This window comes from Siphateles boraxobius, unplaced genomic scaffold, assembly GCF_051911475.1.
Source record: "Siphateles boraxobius isolate OS27281-9 unplaced genomic scaffold, OSU_SipBor_1 9, whole genome shotgun sequence".
Taxonomy (NCBI): domain Eukaryota; kingdom Metazoa; phylum Chordata; class Actinopteri; order Cypriniformes; family Leuciscidae; genus Siphateles; species Siphateles boraxobius.
The window spans coordinates 15,322,645-15,349,195 of record NW_027509219.1 but is presented as its reverse complement, the minus strand read 5'-3'; the positions used below and the strand labels follow the sequence as shown (position 1 = coordinate 15,349,195).

General features: G+C 41.5%; 2 protein-coding genes across 2 annotated transcripts in view; both read left to right on the top strand.

The window, feature by feature from the left end:
- The window catches only part of rimbp2b (RIMS binding protein 2b), a 175,290-nt gene that overhangs the window by 140,567 nt on the left and 8,172 nt on the right, over nucleotides 1–26,551 (top strand). The window contains exons 19-28 of the mRNA XM_077224507.1: nucleotides 1,483–1,634; nucleotides 3,242–3,844; nucleotides 9,297–9,446; nucleotides 10,225–10,380; nucleotides 12,512–13,198; nucleotides 20,872–20,986; nucleotides 21,489–21,614; nucleotides 24,246–24,412; nucleotides 25,688–25,856; nucleotides 26,229–26,291. Of these exons, the coding sequence (XP_077080622.1) occupies nucleotides 1,483–1,634; nucleotides 3,242–3,844; nucleotides 9,297–9,446; nucleotides 10,225–10,380; nucleotides 12,512–13,198; nucleotides 20,872–20,986; nucleotides 21,489–21,614; nucleotides 24,246–24,412; nucleotides 25,688–25,856; nucleotides 26,229–26,291 (2,388 nt within the window). The remainder of the gene's footprint in view (nucleotides 1–1,482; nucleotides 1,635–3,241; nucleotides 3,845–9,296; nucleotides 9,447–10,224; nucleotides 10,381–12,511; nucleotides 13,199–20,871; nucleotides 20,987–21,488; nucleotides 21,615–24,245; nucleotides 24,413–25,687; nucleotides 25,857–26,228; nucleotides 26,292–26,551) is intronic.
- Nucleotides 5,060–7,016, top strand: LOC143732995 (E3 SUMO-protein ligase ZBED1-like). Its single transcript, XM_077224511.1, has 3 exons — nucleotides 5,060–5,240; nucleotides 5,277–6,303; nucleotides 6,394–7,016. Exons 1-3 carry the CDS (start codon nucleotides 5,077–5,079, stop codon nucleotides 6,910–6,912), a joined length of 1,710 nt encoding a protein of 569 aa, XP_077080626.1. The 5' UTR covers nucleotides 5,060–5,076; the 3' UTR covers nucleotides 6,913–7,016.

The following is a 26,551-nucleotide window of genomic DNA, read 5'->3' as shown; positions in this document are numbered from 1 at the left end:
ATGTGACATTTACTAAAGTAATTTTTGTATATTTGTATGGTTGAATTGGTTCATCGAAGGTCAGCAGACAAAGCAAAAGACAATGATTAATAAAGTGAGATTAGATACATAAATTGTTTTTGTTTTAACATATTTAATTATTGCAGGTTTGCTTAATATTTATATTGAGGAATACTGAATCTGTTTTTGTGCAAGTGAAATGAGTGAATGCCTGCTCACATTAGAACTACAATAACCATCATGTTCACACAGCACACACAACGCCTCTGCAATAACTCTCGGTTTCTTTCAACATGAGGACAGAAGAGGTGTCAGTCAATAAATGGGAAAACAAATAACTTTCATTAATTATTTGATAAAGTAACTCGGGTGAATTTAAAGTCGTTTGTTACTTTCCTAGTTAATTGGAAAAAAGGAAAAAAATAATCTGATTATGTAGCTCGTTACTTGTATTGCACTTCCCAAACACTGATCATGAGCCGTTTTCTTTTAAAGGTGCACTTTGTAACTTTTAGCGTCATCTAGTGTTGAGGTTCCGAATCGCAACCAACAGACGTTACGGTGGCCGTCAGGAAAAGATGTCGTCGTCTGAGACAGCAGAGAGTAGCCAGTTAAGCAATGAGGTTTCTTTACAAAGATAAATTAAGAAATTAGATTTACTTAATTATTCAGTTGAATGATATGTTATTGTTACTTGTTCATCGTGATATTGCATTTCTGTCAACAGATCCTCCTAAATATTACACAATGCACCTTTAAGGAGTAATTCAAAAAGAAGAGTTACTGGTTTGAATCAGTCTGAAGCACTGCCCTGTATAAAGTACAGCATTAGCAGAGAGAAAATGTCTTCTGGATGGAAAATATGTAAACAAAATTAACATTATAATTGGAATCGAATCAAAATTAGAATCAAAATCGAATCAAATTGAGAGTTTCTGCATCGGAATCGAATCAAATCTGTAAATCTGTATCGTTACCCAGCTCTAATGAACAATCTTTTAAATCGAACCTAAGCAAGAGATGAGGCGAATGACGTCTGCTCGTCTCTTCCTCTTGCTTTCTCTCTCTCGTCTCCATTCACTCTGGCACTGTTATACAAAATACCTGAAGTGATAACTGGACATTGTTTGTTTTAGGTTCTGAGATGGTGCAGTCCATTGCTGACAGCCATATATAACACTGGGATTAAAACGAATCAGCCCACATAAAATCAGAGCGCTGACATAAGCGAATACACTATGATAGTCTTTGCACAGCTGGCGTCCCTTTCGGCTGTAAAATACACACATTTACATGCCGTTACACATGCATCATATTTTCATGCACAAGCATGCACATGTTTCTGAAAGCATAATGCATGTCACAGCCCACCCACAAACACACAAATTTGCTTGAATCATGATAAAAGTGTAGCAACTCACATTTTGTTTCAGTATTCTGTTATTTCATGAACATCCTCTTTTTTTTCTTTTTTTTTTTCAGGTCCTCCTTTACCTCCTCAGGATGTGCAGGTTCAGTTGGGACAGACACCTGGAGTCTTGCAGATCCGGTGGAAGCCCCCTCCCCTCACTTCTACTGGCACTTCCAATGGAGCCAGTGTAATCGGCTACATAGTCTGCACTAAAGGTCAAAAGGTGAAGTTATGCTGCCGATTCTTACTATCATCATGCCATTTAATCATAACAGTTACTGATTTGCAATAAGCTGTGTGCCCTGTTTATGCAGCCAATGAAAGGTCCAAGATCAGCTTTGTAGGATGAACATGTTATGCTAGTTCACATGTTTGGAGTGCAGGTTTCTTTCTGCTCACTGGCGCCATCTGGTGATCGCTTGTGTCGCTGGATGGCCAATGTTTTCCGTGTGTTATATATATTGCAGGGGTTTATGCAAGTCATTTTTGAACAATCAGGCAAAAACATATTTTGAAATGATATCAACCCCTTTTTGTGGGACAAAAAACTGTATATTCAAAATAGATAATTATCATGTATACATAAATGTATTTTTCGATGATGTTTTTCATGTACCAGTTGGGTTTAAATAAAGCAGGCCTCAACAATAAGAATAGATGATCCAGGACCAGTTGGACAAAGTTTCAGGCCTGTTGACAGTGTCACTACGCAGTTTGGCACAGTTTTACATTCATGAATCATACAGTATATGTTTTTGTATGCCTGGCAAACACTTGGATTTCTATGATGTATTAAGAATATAGCTGACTAACATGTCAAAATTGTGAGAATTGTGTAAATATCATTTGTAATAGGTTGGAAATCTAAACAAAACACCATATGCTGTTGTGTTTATTAGTTAATTTCTGTCACAGAATTATTTTGTAACTGTGTAATTTCCAGCTATTATTGCACATTTTTATTTTATATATACATTAAAATATACAATATATAAATAATACAAAATAAAATATGTACATAAAAATATATGAACATAAAATATATATATATATATATATATATATATATATATTATGATATACACTCTACCGTTCAAAACTTTTAGATTGGTAAGATTTTGTTAAAGATTTTTTTAAATTCTATTTCAGATAAATGCTGTTCTTTTGAACTTTCTATTCATCAAAGAATCCTGAAAACCATTGTCCACAACTGTTTTCAACATTGATAATAATAATAAATGTTTCTTGAGCAGCGAATCAGCATATTAGAATGATTTATTAGGAGGATCATGTCACTAAAGACTGGATCAATAATGCTGGAAATTCAGCTTTGCCAACACAGTAATAAATTGCATTTTCAAATAGAAAACAGTTATTTTAAATGGTCAAAATATTGCACAATATTACTGCTTTTGCTGTATTTTGGATCAAATAAATGCAGCCTTGGTGAGCAGAAGAGACTTCTTTTAAAAACAATAAAAAATCTTACCGAGCTAAAACTTTTGAATGGAAGTGTGTATATGTGTGTATGTATGTATAAAATACGTTTTGAAAGCACAGGTACAAATCAAATACAAATTTTAAAAACATATTTTAAAAAATATTATTTTTTATTTATGTATGTTTTATGTTTTTATATATTTTAAATTAGTAAAAAGTTTAAAATGTATTCATTTCTAACACAAATTGAAATTAAATTGATAATTTTTGCTATTATGAAAATATCAAATAAAATAACAGGGCAAGTACAAATCTGATTAACTGTCTGACTGGACCAGAAGAAAACTAGGGACATTTGTTCATCCTGTATTTTTGTTTGTTTGTTTTCAGATAGCAGAGATAATGTACCCCACAGCAGATTACGTTACGGTGGAACTGAATCGTATCCAGTGTCTGGAAGCGCGGGAGGTCGTAGTGAGGACAATATCAGCACAAGGAGAGTCACAAGACTCTCCCGTGGCCACCATTCCGCACAGCCTCCTGGTGCCTCACCATGGACACCCTCACCTCCAGACTCACCCAACTCCCTACCCACAAGCCTACCCCCCAACCCATCCTCAACCGCACGTCCAGCCTCACTCCGGCCCGCCACCGCACCCTCACCCTCAGCCCCCGCCCTCACATCCCCACTCCTCACCCTCCCTGTACCCCATATCTAAACCCAAACTCCTACCAAGTGCCAGAGACCCCCATGCCAAAGAGCCAGAGATGAGCAGGAGACCGGGACAGTCCTGGGAGCCGCATCCCCGGGCCCCGTCACCCCTACCACCCCCTTCGCACACGGGGCACACGCTGGAGCCCCCTCACGTAGAGGGCCGGCGCTCGCCCTCCCCTCAGAGGATCTTGCCTCAACCTCAGGGAGCGCCCATTCCCAACACAGTGGCTCGCGCTATGGCCCGCCAGGCAGCGCAGAGGAATGCCCCGAACAGTAGGGTGAGTCCACTAGTTTAAGTAAATGAGGATGTTGATGCCAAGATTTCAATATAGATGATTGCTAGCATACAAAACAATTTAAACTTATGAATAAAGCGGCCAGCTGTGTCTCTAGAAACTTTTAATGTTTTGGAAATCTTCTTGTAGCCATAGATTTTCTAATGTAACAAAACAATTTGTTCTCTATAACTTTTGTGAGAGCTCTTTTGACTTGGCCATATTTGCAAGTCATATTTTCAACTTTAGCACATGCATAGGCTAAATGTACTGTATTTATGTGAAACAGCACAAGATAATTCAGTTTTGTTATAGTTTCCAAAGGCTTAATTGTGTTTTAACACAATTTGTACCATACAAATAAAAGTGATTCAAAAACAGCAAAGTTGAAATATAGGTTGAATTATTATGACAGCTGTATTAAAAAAAAATCCTATACCTCAAAAGCATTACCATTATATATTGACATTATTACTTTTAAAATGCCACTTAACTGTTATAGATGCAATTTGAAAAAAAAATAAAAAAAATAATCTGTATCTTTAGAAAAGCTTACTTTTGTAAATTATTTCAATCTTCGGGAGGTTGGATAATGGGTTGGATCATTTTTATTTCAACTCTATTTATTATATATTCAATATTTAATGTGTGAAGTAGAAACAATTATGTAATTATAAAGTTAGCATTATATTGTATTAATATAGAAAAACTTCATTGTGTGTAATTTAAGTGTTTGTATACAAATTAGTTTTAAATCATTTTAACCTTCAATATTATAGTATTGGTCCATTTGAGTCCCTGTATAGTTTACAGCATTAGTTTTCAAAATTGGATTGAACCACAAGCTTGTGAATCGAAATCAAAAATCCACCCCAAATATATATATATATATATATATATATATATATATATACACACACACAATACATTTTTAAAATAATAGTAACAAACAATTCACTGTAATATTTTATTATAATAATTGTATATATATATATTAGGGATGCTCATTTTGACCGTTTAACCGTTAACCGATAGTAAAAATTTTGACCGATTAATACTATCAGTTAAACGGTTTAAAACGTTTTTTTAAGCTTTTTTTTTTTTTGCTGCATGGTTTAAAAAACAAAACTATATAGGTTTTACTATATAGTTAAAACTATGTATTAACTCACGGGGCGCATTGACACGCGCAACCACACACGTGCCTGCAGACATTTTTTTACCGAGCAAGCAAAATGAAGCGATCGAAAAGAAGCACGGTGTGGGACCATTTCAACAGAAAGGGCGAAGACGAGGTTACCTGTAAAATATGCTGCGCTGTTTTAAAATACAGCAGTAGTACGAGTACGATGCAGTATCATTTGAGAAGCAAACATCCACAAGCATCGAGTGATGAAGGGCAACAAACTTTGCCCGCCATGTTGTCAGGGAGAAGATGCGATGCACGGCGATCTGAGGAGATAACGCAGAGAATCTGTTCAATGGTTGTAAAAGACACTTTGCCCATAAGTGTCGTCTGTGGTGAAGGTTTTCAAGAGCTACTGGGCTATATTGAGCCCAATTACGAAATCCCATCAAGATGCACTATTACCCGTAGAATTGAAGCCCGTTTTGAGGAGAGAAAAAAATCGCTTAAATCACAACTCGAAAGCACAAAGTGCGTGGCCCTTACGACTGACTGCTGGACGGCACTCACAACGGAGAGCTATATAACAATAACGTGTCACTACATCGATGAGGACTGGCAAGTTAATTCAGCTGTCCTTCTAACACAGAGTATGCCTAGCAGACACACAGCTGAGAACCTTGCAGCTAAACTAATTGATGCGGTGGAGACATGGGGACTTAATGGGAAAGTGTCTGCATGTGTTCATGACAATGCACGCAACATCGTGGCTGCAAACTCTCCAGAACGGGTGAACTGGGAGTCGGTTCCGTGTTTTGCTCATACACTACAGCTAGCTGTAAATGATGGATTTAATGTGTTCGTGCATCGGGTCATCGTTGCAGCTGGGCGCCTGGTTAGGCATTTTAACCACAGCACCCCTGCATGCAAGGCACTGGAAGATAAACAATCACAAATGAAACTTCCGAAACACCAGCTCATTCAGTCTTGTAAAACAAGATGGAACTCGGTGTGTGACATGTTCGGAAGACTTCTCGAACAAAGGTGGGCTGTTACAGCTGTTCTGTCTGACCGAACGGTTACAAGGCTGCAAGATGCCAGAACGCTGGAGATACGAGACGAACACTGGCAAATAATGGAGGAGATTGCACCCGTGTTGGAAACTTTAAAATGTGCAACCACCATAATGTCATCAGAAAAGAACGTTTCAATTTCCAACATTTACCCCATCACCTTTAGCCTGCTGAACACACACCTGATGAGAGCCGAGGATGACGGCCACAGAGTGACGGAGTTCAAGGCAAAAGTTCGGCAGTCCTTAAGTGGCCGCATGCAGGTAGTTATTATTATTATTAGGCTATTATTATTATCATTACTATTATTGTCGTTGTTTTGTATTAATTGGGGGGTTATATGTTCGTCACAGGTTGACAAGGATGATCTGGTGGCCAAACCTGCGCTGATCGCCTCTGTCCTGGACCCTCGCCATAAACATCTCCCGTTTTTTGCACAAACGGAGAAAGAAGCCGCAAAAGCAAAACTTATTGAAATGTGTGCTGCTATGGAAATAGCCAATGCGGAAGATGAGACAGCGGTGTCTGCTACCCAAGCTGGAGATAAAGACCGCAGCCAAAGTAACGCCATGATAATGCTCCTGGGAGATGACTACAGCGCCCCTCGTCAAGCCACTGATTATCCAGAAGAGGTTGACATCTACATGAGAGACAATCCTCCATCTCTGGATATTAATCCTCTTGACTGGTGGAAAGCAAATGAAAGGCGCTTCCCGAAGCTGGCCACTCTAGCGAGACGTTACCTGTGTATTCCCGGGACATCTGTGCCATCGGAGAGGGTGTTTTCTGCCGCGGGTCTAACCGTCAACAGGCTGCGCTCCAGACTAACCCCAAATCACGTTGACATGTTGCTTTTTTTAAATAAAAATTAGACACGGTGTGGATTGAGGTAGGGCTGCTATTTTTATTTAACGAAAAATCTTAGTCTAACGGAAAAAAATGCCGGCTTTTAATCCGTTTCGTTCAAACGGATTCACTGTTTTCTTTTTGTCATGTTAATTTGTTAATTATCTAAGTGTAAAAATATATATATTAAGTGTAGGCATATTTCATGTTTTTTTTGTATTATTTTATTCTGTTTTTCCTCTGTTGTCACAAAATTTGATCTGAATCCAGGTTCTGTGGTTGATCTGTTCTTTATGCTGCAGATTGCACTTTGCACATTAAAATAAACCCTTTGATAAATAAATACAATTGTTTTTATTTTTAACGGGTCACAGATACGCATTTTATTTTTATTTAATGCCAATTCAATATTAACGTTATAATCTTATCAGTTAACGGTTAATAATCGATTTACGAGCGGCGGTTGTCGGTCGGGAAAAATAACCGAAATGAGCATCCCTAATATATATATATATATATATACACAGGTCCTTCTCAAAAAATTAGCAAATTGTGATAAAGTTCATTATTTTCCATAATGTAATGATAAAAATTAAACTTTCATATATTTTAGATTCACTGCACACCAACTGAAATATTTCAGGTCTTTTATTGTTTTAATACTGATGATTTTGGCATACAGCTCATGAAAACCCAAAATTCCTATCTCAAAAAATTAGCATATCATGAAAAGGGTCTCTAAACAAGCTATTAACCTAATCATCTGAATCAACTAATTAACTCTAAACACCTGCAAAATATTCCTGAGGCTTTTAAAAACTCCCAGCCTGTTTCATTACTCAAAACCGCAATCATGGGTAAGACTGCCGACCTGACTGCTGTCCAGAAGGCCATCATTGACACCCTCAAGCAGGAGGGTAAGACACAAAGAAATTTCTGAACAATTAGGCTGTTCCCAGAGTGCTGTATCAAGGCACCTCAGTGGGAAGGAATAATTGTGGCAAAAAACGCTGCACAACGAGAAGAGGTGACCGGACCCTGAGGAAGATTGTGGAGAAGGACCGATTCCAGACCTTGGGGGACCTGCGGAAGCAGTGGACTGAGTCTGGAGTAGAAACATCCAGAGCCACCGTGCACAGGCGTGTGCAGGAAATGGGCTACAGGTGCCGCATTCCCCAGGTCAAGCCACTTTTGAACCAGAAACAGCGGCAGAAGCGCCTGACCTGGGCTACAGAGAAGCAGCACTGGACTGTTCCTCAGTGGTCCAAAGTACTTTTTTCGGATGAAAGGAAATTTTGCATGTCATTCGGAAATCAAGGTGCCAGAGTCTGGAGTCAATGCCTGAAGTCCAGTGTCAAGTACCCAGAGTCAGTGATGGTCTGGGGTGCCATGTCAGCTGCTGGTGTTGGTCCACTGTGTTTTATCAAGGGCAGGGTCAATGCAGCTAGCTATCAGGAGATTTTGGAGCACTTCATGCTTCCATCTGCTGAAAAGCTTTATGGAGATGAAGATTTAATTTTTCAGCACGACCTGGCACCTGCTCACAGTGCCAAAACCACTGGTAAATGGTTTACTGACAATGGTATTACTGTGCTCAATTGGCCTGCCAACTCTCCTGACCTGAACCCCATAGAGAATCTGTGGGATATTGTGAAGAGAAAGTTGAGAGACGCAAGAACCGACACTCTGGACGAGCTTAAGGCCGCTATCGAAGCATCCTGGGCCTCCATAACACCTCAGCAGTGCCACAGGCTGATTGCCTCCATGCCACGCCGCATTGAAGCAGTCATTTCTGCAAAAGGATTCCCGACCAAGTATTGAGTGCATAACTGAACATAATTATTTGAAGGTTGACTTTTTTTTGTATTAAAAACACTTCTTTTATTGGTCGGATGAAATATGCTAATTTTTTTAGATAGGATTTTGGGTTTTCATGAGCTGTATGCCAAAATCATCAGTATTAAAACAATAAAAGACCTGAAATATTTCAGTTGGTGTGCAATGATTCTAAAATATATGAAAGTTTAATTTTTATCATTACATTATGGAAAATAATGAACTTTTATCACAATATGCTAATGTTTTGAGAAGGACCTGTATATATATATATATATATATATATAGAGAGAGAGAGAGAGAGAGAGAGAGAGAGAGAGAGAGAGAGAGAGAGAGAGAGAAATCTACTGTATATATTGAATAATCTGTTAAATAATGTTCTTCCTTTGACGGCCCAGCAATAGTTAATATTTATTATGACCTTAAATTTCATAAAACTGAGGACCCGCTGGGATTTTTTTTATTCACACACCTGAGTACATTTTACAATTTTCACACATCTCTTTTTAGTCGCAAATGCGAGTGAAACACTTGCAATGTGAAACCCTGACTTGATAGTTATCATTTGTTTCAGGTGGAGAGGAGGAACATCTTCAGTGAGAAGGGTAACGCTTCGCAGTCTTTGAACTCAGATGAGGAAGAGGACGGGTACGATTCCCCCCACGCCAGGCGAAGAGGAGCTTCTGTGGACGAGTTTCTCAGAGGTTCTGAGCTGGGCAGACACGTGAGTCTTCGGAACGACAAGCTTCTCAACTTTAAAGTGCTTCAGTTCTGTTATTGCACAGGGAAACTTTTCTGGGAGTTTTGGGCCAACTGACAGAATCATCATGCATTCACTACATCTTACGTGTGTTGATGTTGACTGTCTTGTACTAACTTTTTCAACACAAGAAATAGGCTTTTCTTTTTATTTATGCTGTACAAATCATTAAAAAATGTACATTCCAAGTGTCACAATATATTATATTTAATTATGTTATGTTCATATTATATTGAATTATTGATTCAATTATAATTATATTTATGTTGAATTATGTTTTTTTATGTGTTTTTTTTATGTTAACATTGGGGAAATGCCATTCCAATACCTGCATGCCCTAAATATTTGAAATATGGGGGGACTACATTTTTCAGGGGGTGTACTAACTTTTAGTTTTTTTGAGCTAAAATATGACATTCATACACTTTTCCCACTTCAAAGTTACTTAACAAAGAAACAAAGAAAAGAAAACAACACAAATAAATCGCAGGTCTAAACAGAGGGTAAAATATATAAAAATATACAAACCAAATATAAAATCAAAGCAAATCAAAGAAAACATCAAACCGATACAAATAGAAAAAGACAGACAGATTTACAAAACCAATTAAGAGTGAGGTATTGATGAGCAAATGTGATTAGGGACAAAATTATGGACCAGAAACATAGTGAGATTTCCGTTGAGTTTTGAAGATCTCTTCCTGGTGTCTCTCATGGTTTTGTTAAACCTCTGTACCTCCAGCATCATCAATACAGCCACAGTGAGGAGTACTACACCGAGAGCAGTCGGGGCTCTGATCTGTCTGACATCATGGAGGAGGATGAGGAGGAGCTGTACTCGGAGATGCAGCTGGAAGAAGGCCGCCGCCGCAGCATCAACTCACACAACACGCTTAAGGTATGGAACAGACACCCTTCCGGCCGCCGTCTGTCTTGGGCGTGGGCCACAGGGCCGCAGGCTAGAAGCTGGGACAGACGAAAGGGGGTGGAGTATGCTGTGGTCTGTAGGGCTCCTCCGAGGGGGTGGTACTAGCTGGTTGGCACTTCAACCTTATAGAATTAGTTTGAAAGGCCAACTGCAGTTTGGTTAAGGTGGTTTTTAGAGGTAAGCTTATTTTTTGTTATAAAGTAACTCCTTGGATTTGTCCTGAATATGACAAGCGCTGTTTTTTTTGTGATTTTTGAATTTAAAACGGGGGGTGTTACACCTCTGATGTTGTACACAAAGCTTGAGCGACAAGATCTTAACAGGTCGCCCCATCCTCAGTCTCTCCTGGGTTCTACAAGTGGGTCGCTTTGCACTACCGAACTTCGACGTCATCCAGTCATTTAGCCAGCTTTGTATAAGCCTGTCCAGTCATACAAAGCTCGATACATCTGAATGGCTTAACCTGAGGCTGCACACGCAATGCATGAGTAGATGATCTGATATGCTTTATGCTCTCCGGGTGTTGCAAACTGTGTTGTTCAGTTATAAGTCCTGCTTCATTATGGATTTGTATCTAGTAGAATAAGATCTGAATGAGACTATAAAGTAGGATTGGCTCTTGTTACGTGGAGTTGACAGGATTATTTAGCAGATACTTCGATTTTTTGCATATGACAATCATATATGTGTATTTGTTTGCCTTGCCTTAAGTGTTTTACTCTTGGAATATAATGCCATGGTTCTATGTGTTTGTGATTATTATTAAATAAAGACAGGGTTCGTTTGTGCACTGTATGTATAAGTATTACATAAATTTAACCTGTTTAAAGTGTCAAATTAGCTTCTGCTTGATCAGGTGAAAATGCACATATCATTCCAAGGGCATTTTGGGAATCTCATTTAAGTAAAGTATGCTTAAATGAAACAGTTATTCACTTTTGATTATGTTTGTCTCATGGTTACACTTCTGTTAAGTTTTACTTTTCTCGGTGTAATTTTACAAGTTTGTGAATATCTGTCTCTTCATGAAAATGTCTAATATATAAAAATGTCTAATAAAATTTCTTTCAAAATATATATGAATAAGTATAATGCAGAAAGGGTAACACAAAATACACTATGTATTGAATATATGAAGCAATAAATGGTATATTATATTTCAGTTTTTGTCATTTTTGTTTTGAGTTATCTTTTTGGAGACCCATTTGGGATTGTGGTATGAAAGCTAACACTTTATATAGATTATATTTATTTGTTTTGGATATATCTGGCCTGCAATTGCAGACATTGTGCTACAGTTTAGTATGATTCAGAAAAAGATATTTGCAGCATTGTTGACCTCAAATACAAAAAAAAGACAATTTGTTTTTATTTTATTTTTTTATTCTGCTATAGCCATCACCACTTAATATATGCTATGTGTATCAGGATGTAGACATTTTAAACCACCAATCACAATTTTCATACACAATTTGAAATCATTAGAAAAGATTTGTATTTCTAATAATATATTTTTTAAAATTTCCATTCCAGGTTACTGGTCTACTTTTGAACACGAATCACTTTTTGCTTGACAGACGAACCTCCATTTTTGTTGTTTTTTGTTCGTTTTTATTCATGTATAGTCCTTAGATTTTTTAGTCTTGATCCTTTGATTGCCTGTTTTTAATTCCTAATATTATGTGTTATGAATACTCATCTGTAGATTTTTTTTTGTTGTTGTTGGACTGTGCTTTGTAAGTGGATTGTCTCAATGAACCCTGCATATGTGACACTCTCCGGTTCTCATTTTCTGTATGGTTTGCGTTTCCTGACATTTTCCTTCTACAGATTCCCTTCCGTCGCATGTCATGTACGTCATGGAATGAGACTGCATGCCCTACATTCGACCATGATCTCCAATAACTAATTCTGTCTTTATTTTGTCTTTCTTTTCCCATTTTGTTCTCTTTTTGCACACTGTTTATTCTTCTCTGCCTGTTCTAACACCACCAAACAAAATCCTCCAAAACGATCCCGATTTTAACTAATTGAAAAACATCCAAATCTAACTGAAACTTTGGCTCCTTCCTCGTCCATCACCCTCTCCGGCCTCTAAAAGGCGTATTACAGGCGTCAGGATCTAGCGGTGGAACGAGACAGTTGGGACTTGCAGCGGGAGGTGGTACGACAGCGCTCCTTGCGCTCCCACAAGCGGCTCCACAGCATCCCGGAGGTTGCCGAGGAGGATCCGGACACTGGGGCGGAGGTCATGGGTCAGCGGCTGCGTTTCGAGGAGGCTCGTCCAGGCACTCCATGCAGGAGCCCAAGGCCATACCACCAGGACTCGCGGCAGCCGAACCACCTCTCCCCAAGTAAGTCCATCCGCAGGCTGCAGAGGCAGCGCTCCTCTCCGCGCTACACCTCCATAGAGGAGAGGCCGCAGTGCTGGAGCAGCAGCAGTAGCAGGCAGAACACTAAGAGCCCGGACAGTGGACTAGACTGCGGGAGCGAGGACGAGGGTTCGCTCGGTTACCGCGGAGTCTACCACTCATACACAGGGGGCAGCCAGCTGCGAGTGGGTTCTGGGCCTAACATGCGGGTTATTCACTGCGAAGGGCCAGTGGAGCGCCGTGCTCTGGCTGCCGGCAGGAAAAGGTCGCTGACCCGCCAGTGCAGTGTGGAGGAGGACTTCCTGGACAACATTCCAGAGACAAGGAGCATGCGGGAGTCGTACCACCATTACCACTATCATCCGCACCATCACCAACCCCAACGAAGGTTCCGGAGCGAGGGCAGACTGAGCGAGGTTGGCAGGACCTATCACAGGGACATTAGGGCCTACTCTGTGGCCAGACTCAACAGGGCAATGGATGAACCCCTGGTGTGTGTCTTCTACCCCTCCTCTCACCCTTCCGCCCTCTTCTCATCTGCCAACTGCTTTGTGTTCCCATAGATAAGCAATAAAACCATTCTTCTGTTCATGGTGTTCCACCCAGTCTGTCATTGGTTCATTTGGTTTGGTTCTTCTCGTTTCACTTTTTTGTTTGGTCTATTTCGCTAGACGTTGCTTAACTTTGTTATTGTTTGATTTCACCTTTTGATATTGCTATTGTTTTGGGGGGAGGGGGGGATCTTTGCTTGTAAGATCTTTCTTGACTTTCTTGATTTGTTTTCGATCTCATGTGATTTTTTGTTTGATTCCTAGAGTGTCAAGTGAGATTTTTTGGATGTGTAGGTTTGTTTTGATTACCTAAAGGCCATTTCTGAGTGTTTCTTGTTTCTGTTGTAAGAAGAGTCACAATTCAACTGACAATGTTTCCACAGCCCTCCAACTTATAATTTAAAGTCCAACTTTGAAGCAGTTTAAGGGGCCGTTCACATATCGTGTTTTTTGCGTGCTTAAGTTCGTTATTTCAAATGTAGGCGCGTGACAAGTGCGCTCATAATAGAAGCGATGCGTTTGCGACGCACTCATTTTTTCCAGGCGCAGCGAGATAAAAAAATCTCAACTTTCCAGAATGCCATAAGCGCACTGCAGGTCATGTGACAAGAACCAACCAATCAGATTCACCCTTTCCATAACAACATTGAAAGCTCAGTCAACATGGAGGAACAGCTGATTATTGCGATTCAAAGATATCCAGACCTTTTTGACTCATCAATTGCTTACTATTTTGATTCAATTAAATTTGATTCAATTCAATTAAATTGTGGAGAGCCCAGTTCATGATTGCATAGCAACGACAGATGCCACAGGAGCGCATGTGAACGGCCCCTAAAGCAGTGTTTCCCAACTCTGTTCCTGGAGGCACCCCATCAGTACAAATTTTGGATGTCTCCCTTATCTAACCCATTCATTTCAGGTCTTGGAGTCTCTAATAATGAGCTGATGAGTTTATTCAGGTGTGTTTGATTAGGAAGAGTTCAAAAATGTGTAGTGTTGGGGTGCCTCCCGGAAAAAGGTTGAGAAACAATGGTTTAGAGTTATTTATAGGAAGCCGAACACCAAAATAACGATACATCTACACAATCAACAGTGTGGTGTGGATAAGTTATTTGTGCAAGCCAATAAACAGTGTGGTGCACATATTAGAATGATCAAAGCTGGTTTGTTTGTTTGTCTGCACAGTTTCAACCATGAAGAGCCAAACAATCAGAATTGTGCTGCACTGTTAAAACTGGTTTGCACCACGCTAACTTTAATCAAGTTAGTTGTGTTGCAATCCAGTTAGTTGTGCTGCACTGTGCATTGGCTCGAACAGATATCTCATCCACAATTCTCTGAATTGAGCAGCACAGATGCATCTTTTTTATGTGTTTTGCTAATACCTGCGCATACATCAAGGGTTTCAGTAATGCTTTTAGCCTAATATTACTAAATATTGAGGGGAAACCAAATGAATAACTTAAAAAGCCCTTTAGAATTAGAAAATCACCCATTTTTCTGAATATTTGGGGGAAATGTCATCCGGAATGTCTGTGGTGGTTAAGGTCATGAGTCTGACTACTATCCATATACAGATTTGTAGCACCTATGAATAGTTTTATTTACCCTTAATATACTTAAAACATTAAGAGTGTAGACAAACCGCAATGTAGAATTATATGAATCAGACACACAAACTACATTAAAAACTTCCGTGTCATAGCCCGCCAAAATGGGAGTGGCTTAGCGTATAAAAGCCAGGCTCGTAGGCTGTGTCACTGGTTTCATCAGCTGAAGTGAAAAAAACGCTCGTGGCGGTGGCACGGTCGTGCACGGTCAGGTTACGCAATACTCGTTCCCTTTTCTAGAGAGAACCGAGGTTACGTTAGTAACCGAGTATCGTTCACTTACGAGAGGTTCTCTCGTATTGCTTAAGTTAGTTTACTCTACGGGAACCCATTGTCAACTGTGCGCGCCCAGCCTCCACTTCATGAGTCCCAGGGATTCCCGGGGAACATAGATAAGTGGGAACAGGTGGCCAGCAATGAGGTCCAGCACATGTTATAAGCACGTATAGGGTATACAGTGAGGCGTTGCCTGTCCATATAACTGTTCACCATATAGTGCAGCTCAACCAGGAGAGCTAACGTCGCTTGAGAGAAGTCTGGGCATGATAATCTGGGCAGAACAAACACACCGCTCACACTGACAGAGGTCTAGCCTGCTAGGCGGGAAATTCCAGGTTATAAAACCTAACAAATGTGGACGGAGAGGCCCAGCCTGCCGCCTCACAAATGTCATGAATGGAAATTCCGCTGGACCAAGCCCACGACGAGGCCACGCCTCTGGTGGAATGCTCCCTGATGCCCAAGGGGCATTGCAGACCTTTAGACCTATAAGCAGATCTGATAGTTTCCACTATCCATCTGGACAGGCTCTGTTTCGCGGCGGCGAGACCCTTGGTGTGCCCACCGAACGAGACAAAGAGCTGTTCCGAGCGCCTGAAAGAGGCGCCCTGACGGGGCAGAGGAGATTCACATCACCCTCACTATCGGACGCTGGCAGAACCGAAAGAGAAATGACCTGAGCTCTAAAGGGGGTGCCCAATATTTTAGGGACATAACCATGTCTTGGCTTGAGGATGACTTTAAGAGTCATTTGGCCCGAACTCAAGAGAACTCTAACAGATAGCGCGTGTAGATCCCCCACACGTTTAACTGATGACAGAGCTGTCAGGAAAACAGTTTTGAGCGAGAAGTACTTTAGATCCACGGAGTCTAATGGTTCAAAGGGGAAAGCTTTCAGGGCCTCTAGGACCAGTGAAAGATCCAACATGGGAACCGAAGGGGGTCACGGGGGATTCATCCGTCTAGCTCCTCTAAGGAAGCGAATGACGAGCTCGTTCCTTCCTATTGACTGGCCGCGCGTCGACTCAGCGAACGCTCTGACGACCGCCACATAGACTTTAAGTGTGGATGGGGACCTGCCCTTGTCCAACAGCTCCTGAAGGAAGCTAAGCAACCCCGGGACCCCACACATTCGTGGGTCTAGATCTCTATCAGCGCACCATTTGGAGAACACCAACCATTTAGACGCGTAAAGCCGCCTCGTAGAGGGAGATCTGGATTGCGTAATCGTGTTCATCACTCCCTCTGGCAATACAACGGGTAACCGTTGATCAACCATGCGTGCAGAGACCAGCGCTCAGGATGGGGATACCAGATTGAGCCGCGGGCTTGAGAGAGGAGGTCTCTCCTCACCGGTATCGGCCAAGGGGCTGTGTGGGACAGCTGCATCAGCTCCGGGAATCAAGTTTGATTCTCCCAGCACGGGGCTATAAGGAGCACCAAGTGGCGCGTTTCCCTGATTCTCTTAATTACCTGTGGTAACAGAGAGACCAGAGGGAAAGCATAAAGTGGGATGCTGGGCCAGATTTGGGCCAGCGCATCATCGTTCTTTGAAAAGAACAGCGGGCAATGAGCGTTGTCTTTTGACGCAAACAGGTCGACTTTCGCTTTGCCGAATAGGCGCCACAGTAACTGGACTGTTTGGGGTTGCAGGGACCATTCCCCTCTGGGAATGTGGTTCCTGGACAGTTTGTCTGGACCGTCGTTCAAGTGGTCTGGCACATGTGCGGCTCTCAGCGAGCGCAGGCGGCCCTGAGACCATATAAGAAGGTGTTCCGTCAGATGGCAGAGGTTTCTGGATCTGACGCCGCCCTGACAGTTTATGTAGGACACCACAGACATGTTGTCCGAGCGGACCAGTACATGGTGGTCCTGTATGAATGGGGGGAAGCTTTTGAGCGTGTTCTCGACCGCTATCATTTCCAGACAGTTTATGTGGAAGCGTTTCTCTTGGTCTGACCACAGGCCAAAGGCCGGTCTGCCCTCGAAAATGGCGACCCAACCCAGGTTGGAGGCGTCCGTCGAGATGACCAATCGGTGTGAAACAGCCCCCATTGTCACTCCCGTTTGGTACCGTCGGCCGCTAACCAGGGCTGCAGAGCCGAAACGCAGCTCTGAGTCACTCTGATTCGTCTGTGGCCTAAAACCCAAGCCCGATGAGGCACTTGGGTGTTCAGCCAGCGTTGTAGCGGGCGCATGCGCAGCAGGCCCAGCTGAAGCACAGCCGCAGCTGATGCCATACAGCCTAGCATGCTCTGGAATGCCTTCAGAGGTATAATGCTGCCTTTCTGGAAAAACGCGGCTAGCTGTCGAACACGGCGCGTGCGCTGTGTCGATAAGCTGGCCGTCATAGCCACAGAGTCCAGTTCTATTCCTAGGAAGGAAACTGACTGACTGGGCAGTAATGAGCTCTTGGTCCAGTTGACCGTGAGACCCAAGCTTTCCAGATGGCTGAGAAGCGCAGCTCTGTGAGATAACAGTTCCATCTCTGACTGGGCTAAAATCAGCCAATCGTCCAAATAGTTAAGAATTCGCAGCCCTTTCACTCTCAAAGGGGCGAGAGCCATATCCATGCACTTCGGTAAATGTACGGGGCGCTAAGGATAGGCCGAACGGGAGGATGGTGTATTGATATGCCCGACCGTCGAAGGCGAATCTCAAGAATGGCCTGTGACGTGGGGCTATCGGGATCTGAAAGTATGCATCTTTCAGATCGAGAGAGATAAACCAGTCCCTCAGGCAAATTTGCGCGAGGATTTGTCTGGTCGTGATAATTTTGAACGGCCGTCTCATGAGAGCTTTGTTCAAATGTCTCATATCTAAGATAGGTCTTAGAGCTCCTTCCTTCTTGGGTACGAGAAAATAACGGCTATAAAAGCCTGACTCGCTCTGAGAAGGAGGTACTGGTTCTATGGCCCCATTGCACAACAGTTTGGCTATTTCTAGCCACAACATTGAAAGCTCAGTCAACATGGAGGAACAGCTGATCATAGCGCGATTCAAAGATATCCAGACCTTTTTGACTCATCAAGTGCTTGATGAGTAGATGCGCTACATCCGCTTTCACTTTCGTCTCGGTCCGCACTCGAAAGCGAGGGGGGCGGCGAGCGAACTGAAGCGAATAGCCTTGACTTATTGTGCTTAGCACCCAATCGGTCACACCTGGAATAGCCTTCCATGCTTCTACATGTGTAGCTAGGGGCAGAATGGGCTCCAGGTTCCGCTCGCCGTGCTGCGCGGGCTCAGGAAACTGTACCGGAGGCGTGAGCAGGGCGCGCGCTCTCTGAACTCAGTAATGGCGGCTCGCTGACAGCTGTAACTGCCTGTATCATTTGATATGACCCGATTATTGGGAATGGGGAACATTTCGTGGCAATTTTTATTGCGAGCGGAGCCTGGGGCAAAGTGTTTGTCAGTAAGCGTGAGCGCTCGTAGGCGGTCACGTGACTTAGGTTCATAACATGGCCGTTGTAAGGCTGTTGCTGTGTAACACAGCGTGCAGCGAGTAGGCGTGAGCACAGATTTGTGGGCACATTCTCTACATCTGACACTCGAGCGGCATTTGCCAGCTTTATGAGAGTGGGCTCTGTGAGCATGTGAGATACATGGGGCATAGTGTTTACATGTAGGGGTGAGCACTGATTTGTGGGCACGTTTTCTACTCCCGAATTTATACTCTTTCTGAGATTTCTCTGGGTCGCCGTGAAAACGGCATTTGTGTGCAGGCAAGCGGGCTGTGTTGCCGACTCGTTGGCTGCTATATGTATGTCTGCAGTAGCCTTCACTGAGGGGACTGACAGGACGAGATGCTTTGACGGTGGTCCGGCCAGAGCGAGACCAGCGTGTCTTTTCCTCACTGGCGTTGCTAGGAGGACTTTCCCTGCTCGGGCTTCAGCATAACCTTGGGCCGGGGTCCTGGCTGGGCGCTGGCTAACGTGTCGTGCAGGCGGCTCATGTGGGCGGCTTGCAGAAGAGCTAGCGCGTCGCAGCAGGAAAAGGTTCATGGCCTGTGTGGTCTTCTGCACTGACCGGAGAAGCGGTCGACGATCCCGTTTACCACTGGGCCAAAGAGACCGGAAGGGGAGAGCGGCGCGTCGAGGAACATGGACCGCTCAGCCTCCCCCATATCCGTCAGCGTCAGCCAGAGATGCCTCTCTGTGACGGTGAGCAGGGCCATGCATCTGCCCATCGCCTGTGCTGCAGATTTCATAGCGCGAAGGGAGAGATCCGTCGCGCTCCTCAAAACCGTAATGGCGGCCGGGTCCTTGCTTTTCTCGTCCCACTCACGGAGGAGATCAGCCTGAAGGATTTGCAGCACGGCCATCGAGTGCAGGGCGGAAGCAGCTTGTCCGGCGGCGGCGAAAGCGCGGCCAACAAGGGCTGAGGTGGTCCTGCAGGCTTTGGACGGGAGGGCAGGCTTTGAGCGCCATCTCGCAGAGGGCGGGCAAAGGTGGGCTGCGACCGCCTCTTCCACTGGAGGTGTATATATATAGAGGTGTATCCCTTCTCGGCGGCGCCGTCCACTCGGGAGAGCGTCGAGGAGACATTAGAGTGGAGCCTCGAGGAGACTAGTGTGTTCCACAATTTTGACAGTTCAGCATGCAGCTCCGGCAGAAATGGTGCAGATCTGGAAACGGGCGAGGGGCGGCGGCAGTGCAGAAAAACAGCCGTCGAGCCTGTTGGGTGCGGGCACCTTCGGCGGTGACCAATCGAGGCCAAGTTGGTGAACGGCTTTGGAAAGGAGGCGCATTAATTCGGCGTCCACCCCTGCCCGAGTCCTGCTGGATTCCTGGACGGATGAGGAGGCGGAGCGATGTGAACTCGACCACTCCTTGCTGTCTGATGTCAGGATGGAACAGCTGTCCACTGTGTGGCCTCCTTCAGCTTCGTCCCCTGAGGCAGCGGCAGCGTGGGCCGAAGCCGACAGCTGCGCGTCAGGGAGGGGCGGAGAAGGAGAGAGTGAGGCCGGCAGGAAACGTTCAGGCGAGCACTTCACTGTGGCCACAGACTCCAGCATCCTCTGAGCACAGATGAAGATGATGAAATCAGTGACGCAGCCTATGAGCCTGGCTTTTACACGCTAAGCCACCCCCATTTTGGCGGCTATGACGCGTGAGGGCGCGAAGCAGGCTCAGGCGCGAGGCTCAGTGGTAGGCTGAAGCAGTTGCCGCAGGGCAGCCAATGAGCACGCAATATGGCCTGCTCTAGGTCTGCTGGCTGCTGCACTGCTTTGACAATAAATACAAAATTAAGGATAATTTTTTGGCTTCAATACCTCGAGCAAAGATGACTTTACCCGTAGCATAAGCTAGCTTACGCAATACGAGAGTACCTCTCGTAAGAGAACTATCCCATATGACCTAAAGAGGAGCAGAACAAAAACCAAAATGGTCTTTAGCTAAGCATCTGATTTCTGCCAAAACCCTGCTCATGTTGTTGTCAGAGTTTGTTTCAACTGTTTATGTTAAATGTTTTGGCGGGTTCATCCTCCTTGTTTTGATTTCACTTGGGACTAAAATCTTGTTCTCGAAAGAAATCAGTTTTTTGTTTTTTCATTTTGGGGTTGATGGGAATAATTTTTTAATAGGATATCTATTTTTAAGGCACCACATGCTTTGATTAACATTTTAATGTTTACTTTTAAAGATTATTGGGAGCTCTCCCTCTACGGGACGCTCGGATCGACTGGACCATTCCGGCCGTAGGATGAATCATGGCTGTCCACCCTCTCAGAGAAGACCAATGACAGTCCCTTCCATTGGTTAGTCAGGTCATATATTTGGACTCTCGCTCCCTTCTTTTACTATTCATAGAGACTCCTGTTGTGTGTTCCTCTGTTTTCCTTACAGTACATGTCATGATGACAGTTATATAGTCCTGTAGGCCCTAGGAGTCCCTTGATGTACCCCGTCACTTTTGGTTGGCCTTTGCCATTCATCCTGTTTCAGATTTACAAATAATGAAAGGAGGGAGAGTTATTCAACTGCTTTATTCTAGTATACAGATGGTGCTCCTAACAGGGCACACACACCACCACCTAAAAAAGCATCCTCATCATGAACATTGCTGTTTTACTCTAGAGCAACTCAAGTCAGCTGGCTTTCAATACTGTTTTAAAATCAGTATGTCATTTTGACTAAAGCATTAGAATGGCATTTCTGATCCTAAAACACATCTAGAGAGCTTTGAAAACATCAGAATCCACAACTCACAGGCTGAGTAGAGGGTGTGTGGCTGTAATGCTCTGATTGGTGTTTCCTTAGAAATCACCGTGGAGAATAACAGTGAGGGGAGTGAGGGGAACCTCTCACCTATCAAGGATGATGTTTACTATACCAATGTAGCCCACCGCAGGAAATGGCCCCCACAGCGAACTGAGCAACGATATGGTATGTGGCGTGGCTCCTCCATGAAAAGAAAATCGAACAAAAATTACCAGAACAATTTGACCTGATATATCAGATTTTTACAAGAGTATCTAGTTTAAAGACCCCATGAAATCAAAGTGAGAGTTGTTTGGCTTTTAGGGGCTGTTTATACGACACCGTTTTTGACAAAAAATGTAAAGCTTTTTGTGTCGTTTGGCCGTTCGTTTACACGAAAGCGCCGTTTTGGGTGCCTGAAAATGCAAACTTTTGAAAAGGGGTTTCAAAGTGCAAGTTTCGAACGAATCTCTGAAGACAACGACATCATGAACATGGTAATTTTGTGTTAAGTCTAGTGTCTCAACGGCATCTAATAGCCTGGCAGCGGAATAGAGGGCTTTCAGTAATTTTGGATCGGTTTCCATTTTAAGCATATCATTGCTGTGTAAATGTACCGTTAGTCTATGACTGTTAGTTTTTAGTGGCCTATTTGTAAAGATGTTTAAGTGGCTTCTCAGGTAAGTTTTAGTTTAGTTAGAGTCTGATTTTTTGGGTTCACGAAGATGTTTTTTGGTTTTTTTTGCTGTGTTCATGGTCATGGTAACTTACTCTAAATGGCTAACCTGCTCCGAAGCAGATTTTATTCTGGCTAATTGTGCTGGCTCTTACACAAGAAGTAAATCTAACTGATGCTTTTCATGTTTGGTGTGATTGGGTATTTGCTGCAGATGTCAAACTTTTAGGTGCACATGCTGCATCACGGGTGGATCAAACTCTGAGTTGACAGAGAATTATAGCAAGTATTATGAAGCCGCTAAACCTGATCTTAACCGGTTTGGATTTGTTTGACTTTGTAAACTCTAAACCTACTCTGAAACTCAGAGTTTGTTCAACTAGCTTGGTGTAAGAGACCAGTGGTCATGCTAGTCCACTCATAAATGCTGACAAAATTAAAAGTATATATCGAGTAAGCTTATTTTACACCTCACAAATTTTTGTCCTGCCCAAACTTCCTGTTTCAATATTAAAAAACATCAATACAGCAAAGCAGACTACGTTTTTCGAGTGATTTAATGGGGTCTTTAAAGGATATTTTCAATCTTAATACAAGTTAAACTCTATTGACCGCTTCTGTGAAATGCTGTTTACCACAGACAAACATTTTTGACCCAAAAAAAAGTCCACTCGAATAAATGGTAAAAAAAACACATTTTCTCAGAAGTAAAGTCACAAGAATCAAACATAATACACATTTACATGAAACTAGTATGGTGGTATCACTTTACTAACCTTATCTAAATAAAGTCATATCCACTATTTCAGCTCCTGTCATGTCCATGCTAAGCCCTTAAACCTTCAACTTTATCACAAAATTCACAAAAGAATACCAGAAAGGGACACAAACAGGTAGCTATTTATAAAGGACTGTTTATAACTACATAGAAGTTCATTCTTCAGCAGTATTCCCAGCATTAAAAGAAAACTGGGACAATTGTAAAGCTCAAACAACACATTTACAGTATTTAGACAAAAATACAAGCTTCACATTTCTTTTAACCTGGAATGTAAACACAGTAACTTACAAATCTCAGATGCAGTTGCTAGAGCTTTACTTGCATTGCTGATCTTAAAAAGAACAGAAGCTGCCTTTACCATATTTAGGTTTTAATCAAGAGGCAATTTCTACATGTATTTTGCCTTTATTATTTCCACATGGTAATTTGTCTTTATTTTTGTTAAACATGATAAGGATTAGGTTTTGATTTTGGTCTGTTTAAGGGTGATTGCTCCTTTCTTTGTGCTTATCGTGTGGTCTAAAACACCAGGCAGTGTTTGTGAACCCCTCTTCCACTCCTATTCCTCATTGCCCATCTTTTACGGAGCTTTAAAAAGTTTCCCTTCGAGATCCTCGAATGATTTATTTGCATGGATGTCTTTCTACTGTTGGATGTTGTGTGACTGCTAACTATAAGAGCAGAGATGTCTTCACCCCTGTGCCAGCTGTGGTTTTAAATGCTGCTTGTGAATGTTCTGCATATTCTAATCAGTAACTGGGTGCATGATTCACTTCTATCAGACCCATATACACTTCTAATTAACTGGCATGGTCTACTGTATACTACTATCTTAACAGCCATTGGTACAAGATAACAGAAAAGTGTTTGCTATACCTCATTTTTTAAATAATTTTGAGTGGATCATTCCAGTGAAGTATTACTAATGAGTTGCTGCATGTCTGTCCAGGAAAATGCTGTATGTTTTCACAGTAAAACAGCAATGTTTTATCCTTCCCTTGTTTTTTGAACATGCATGGCCATTTCAAACGTGTTCTTACTTCTGTTTTCAATATGCTCGCATATTACCCCACTGGTATGTTGTGCGGCAGATCATTTCACTGTATAGGGAACGTTTGTATCAGCTGTGATTAACATTTTTAGTTTCTTATGTTAATATGTGTTTTTTGCCTCTTTTTAAGAAGAAATCGTATATCATATAGTCATGTAGCATCATACTTTTATATAATTTTTTAAAATTGTTTAGCTGCATGTCACAGATTTGGACTGATGCCTCTGTAGAAGTAGATGAGGCTAAATTTGTTATTGTCTTTTTTTGAATTCTGTGTGTAGCAGAAGCTTGCCCTCTTCTCTGTTTCAGATGGTTATGGTGGACGGGAACGGCGGTCTTTAGACTACTATGAGGAGTCGGAGCCAGAAGACTCCAGAATATTTGTGGCCATGTTTGACTACGACCCCCTGTCAATGTCTCCCAACCCTGATGCTGCTGTAGAGGAACTTCCCTTCAAGGAGGGCCAGATCATAAAGGTTTGATCTGAACTGACTGATGTCAAGCAATTCTTAACCGTCATTTTTAATTCCACAGCTTGTTTTTCTTTTGTTTCCACTTTTACTTTTTTTCTTTTCTTTTTCCTTTGGATGCACCTTTACAGAAATGCTGACTGTTACCACTAATTGATCATTATATGTATGTACTAATGTACATATATAATTGCAAATATTAAAAGTATTGATTATTAAATTAAATAGTATAGTATTAAATTATAAATATACATTTTTCATCAAAAATCTTGGTGTCATAACTGACTGTTTTTGTGTCATGGCTGGCAAAAATTAATAATATAATATATTTAATTTAATTATATTTAATATATAATTATAATTTACATTTTCTTAAGTCACGCCCATTGCCAGGTGTGGCAAAAGGTTAGTTTTAGTCCCTGTATACATATATATATATATATATATATATATATTATATATATATATATATATATACGTATATATATACATATCTAATATATATATATATATAATATGTAAATTGGCAGTATTGAACATTCTTATTATTAAATTATAAATATACATTTCAATACGAATGTAGCAATATATAATGAGTATTTAATCAGTTTTGTTTTATATATATATATATATATAGAAATATTTGTTCATTATTTAGCCATTATTTATAATTTTTGAATGTTTAAAAAGATTTTGCATTGCTAATTTTATATTCAAAATCTGATTTTTTCTAATTCTATGTAAGCATGGAATAATACATGAATTTTTAATGATATCCTTAATCTATAATTATATTTAATGTATTTATGTATCAATATAATAAAATTATTATAAAAATTATAAGTGTACATTTTTCAATACAAGTTAATTATTTTAAAATGAGTATATAATTTATACAGATATACAGTATAATCAGTATAATCCTTTCATATCTATACATATGTATATAGCTTTAGAATTATTTATTTTGTATAAATAATACTTTGTACATTGCTAGTTGTAAGTTATGTTCTGTTCTTTTCTAGTTAAAGTCAGTCCATTACTGTCTTGCTATTCCAATGTACTTATTTTTACTTTCAGAATTATGTGGCCATTTGCATTTATTTAATTAGCACTTTTATGCAAATGAAAGTTATAGAAGCATAACTGAATAATCCATAAAAATTAAAATAAAACATTAGATGTAGTGCTGCTGTACCAAATTGAGTAGAGGACATTAGAGAGAGTGTAATTAAAAATGCAATGAAATGAGTTTAATTATGGCCCTGCTGTGTTGTCCAGGTGTTTGGAGAGAAGGACACAGATGGATTCTATAGAGCAGAGGTCTGTGGCCGCAGGGGGCTCATCCCCTGTAACATGGTCTCAGAGATCCAGACGGATGATGATGAAATGATGGACCAGCTGCTCAAACAGGGGTTTCTTCCTCTCAACACGCCCATTGAGAAAATAGGTATGATCTAACAGGTGTGCTGACCCCTGCCCATCTTACCCTCTGTGCTTCATTTTCTGCCTTCTCTTTCCTTTCTCTGTTCTGATTTGTTTTACAGTAGATTAAACATGGTGCTTGTCTGTAAATCCTCTACCTGTTCCATAGTTTTCATTTTAGAACCCTTTAAGGGATAGTTCACCAAAAAATGAAAATTCTGTCATCACTCATTTCGTTCTAAACCCATATGACTTTCTTTCATCTGCGGAAAACAAAAGAAGTCATATAGAAGAATGTCAAAGGCAGATTTTTCCTTTAAATCCTCTGCCTTCCTTGCCTTCATCCTTTCCCCTCTCTCTTCCATTTCTTTCTTGCTTTCCTCTTTTTTTTCTCAAGTGAACTGTAATAGGTTCAAAGATGGCCGTTCAATTAATCGCAGGTCCCGGAAATCCAAGAGAGGTTTGTGCCCCCATCTTTTCTTCATCCGTTTTCTCATTCAAGCCATCTTTTCTTTTTTACTTAAGTGCCTTTTCTCAGTTCACCTCCAATTTTCCCTTCATCACTTGAATGACACTTAAATGTCAGCATGACTTTATTATTCTGTTCCCACTGACACCTGACATACAGGAAATAATGCAGATTGAACATTGGGGTCCAAAAGTTTGCAACTATTGAAAAGGTCTGGATTTTGTATTTTAGAGCATCTTGTGCTTTAATGG

What these genes read in the sequence shown, in the direction of transcription:
- LOC143732995 (XM_077224511.1), top strand. Translation starts at nt 5,077, where the DNA reads ATGAAGCGATCGAAAAGAAGCACGGTGTGGGACCATTTCAACAGAAAG. An exon ending in CAAGCATCGAGTGATGAAGG is followed by an intron (nt 5,241 to 5,276) that starts GCAACAAACTTT and finishes GTCAGGGAGAAG; the next exon opens with ATGCGATGCACGGCGATCTG. An exon ending in CCTTAAGTGGCCGCATGCAG is followed by an intron (nt 6,304 to 6,393) that starts GTAGTTATTATT and finishes TGTTCGTCACAG; the next exon opens with GTTGACAAGGATGATCTGGT.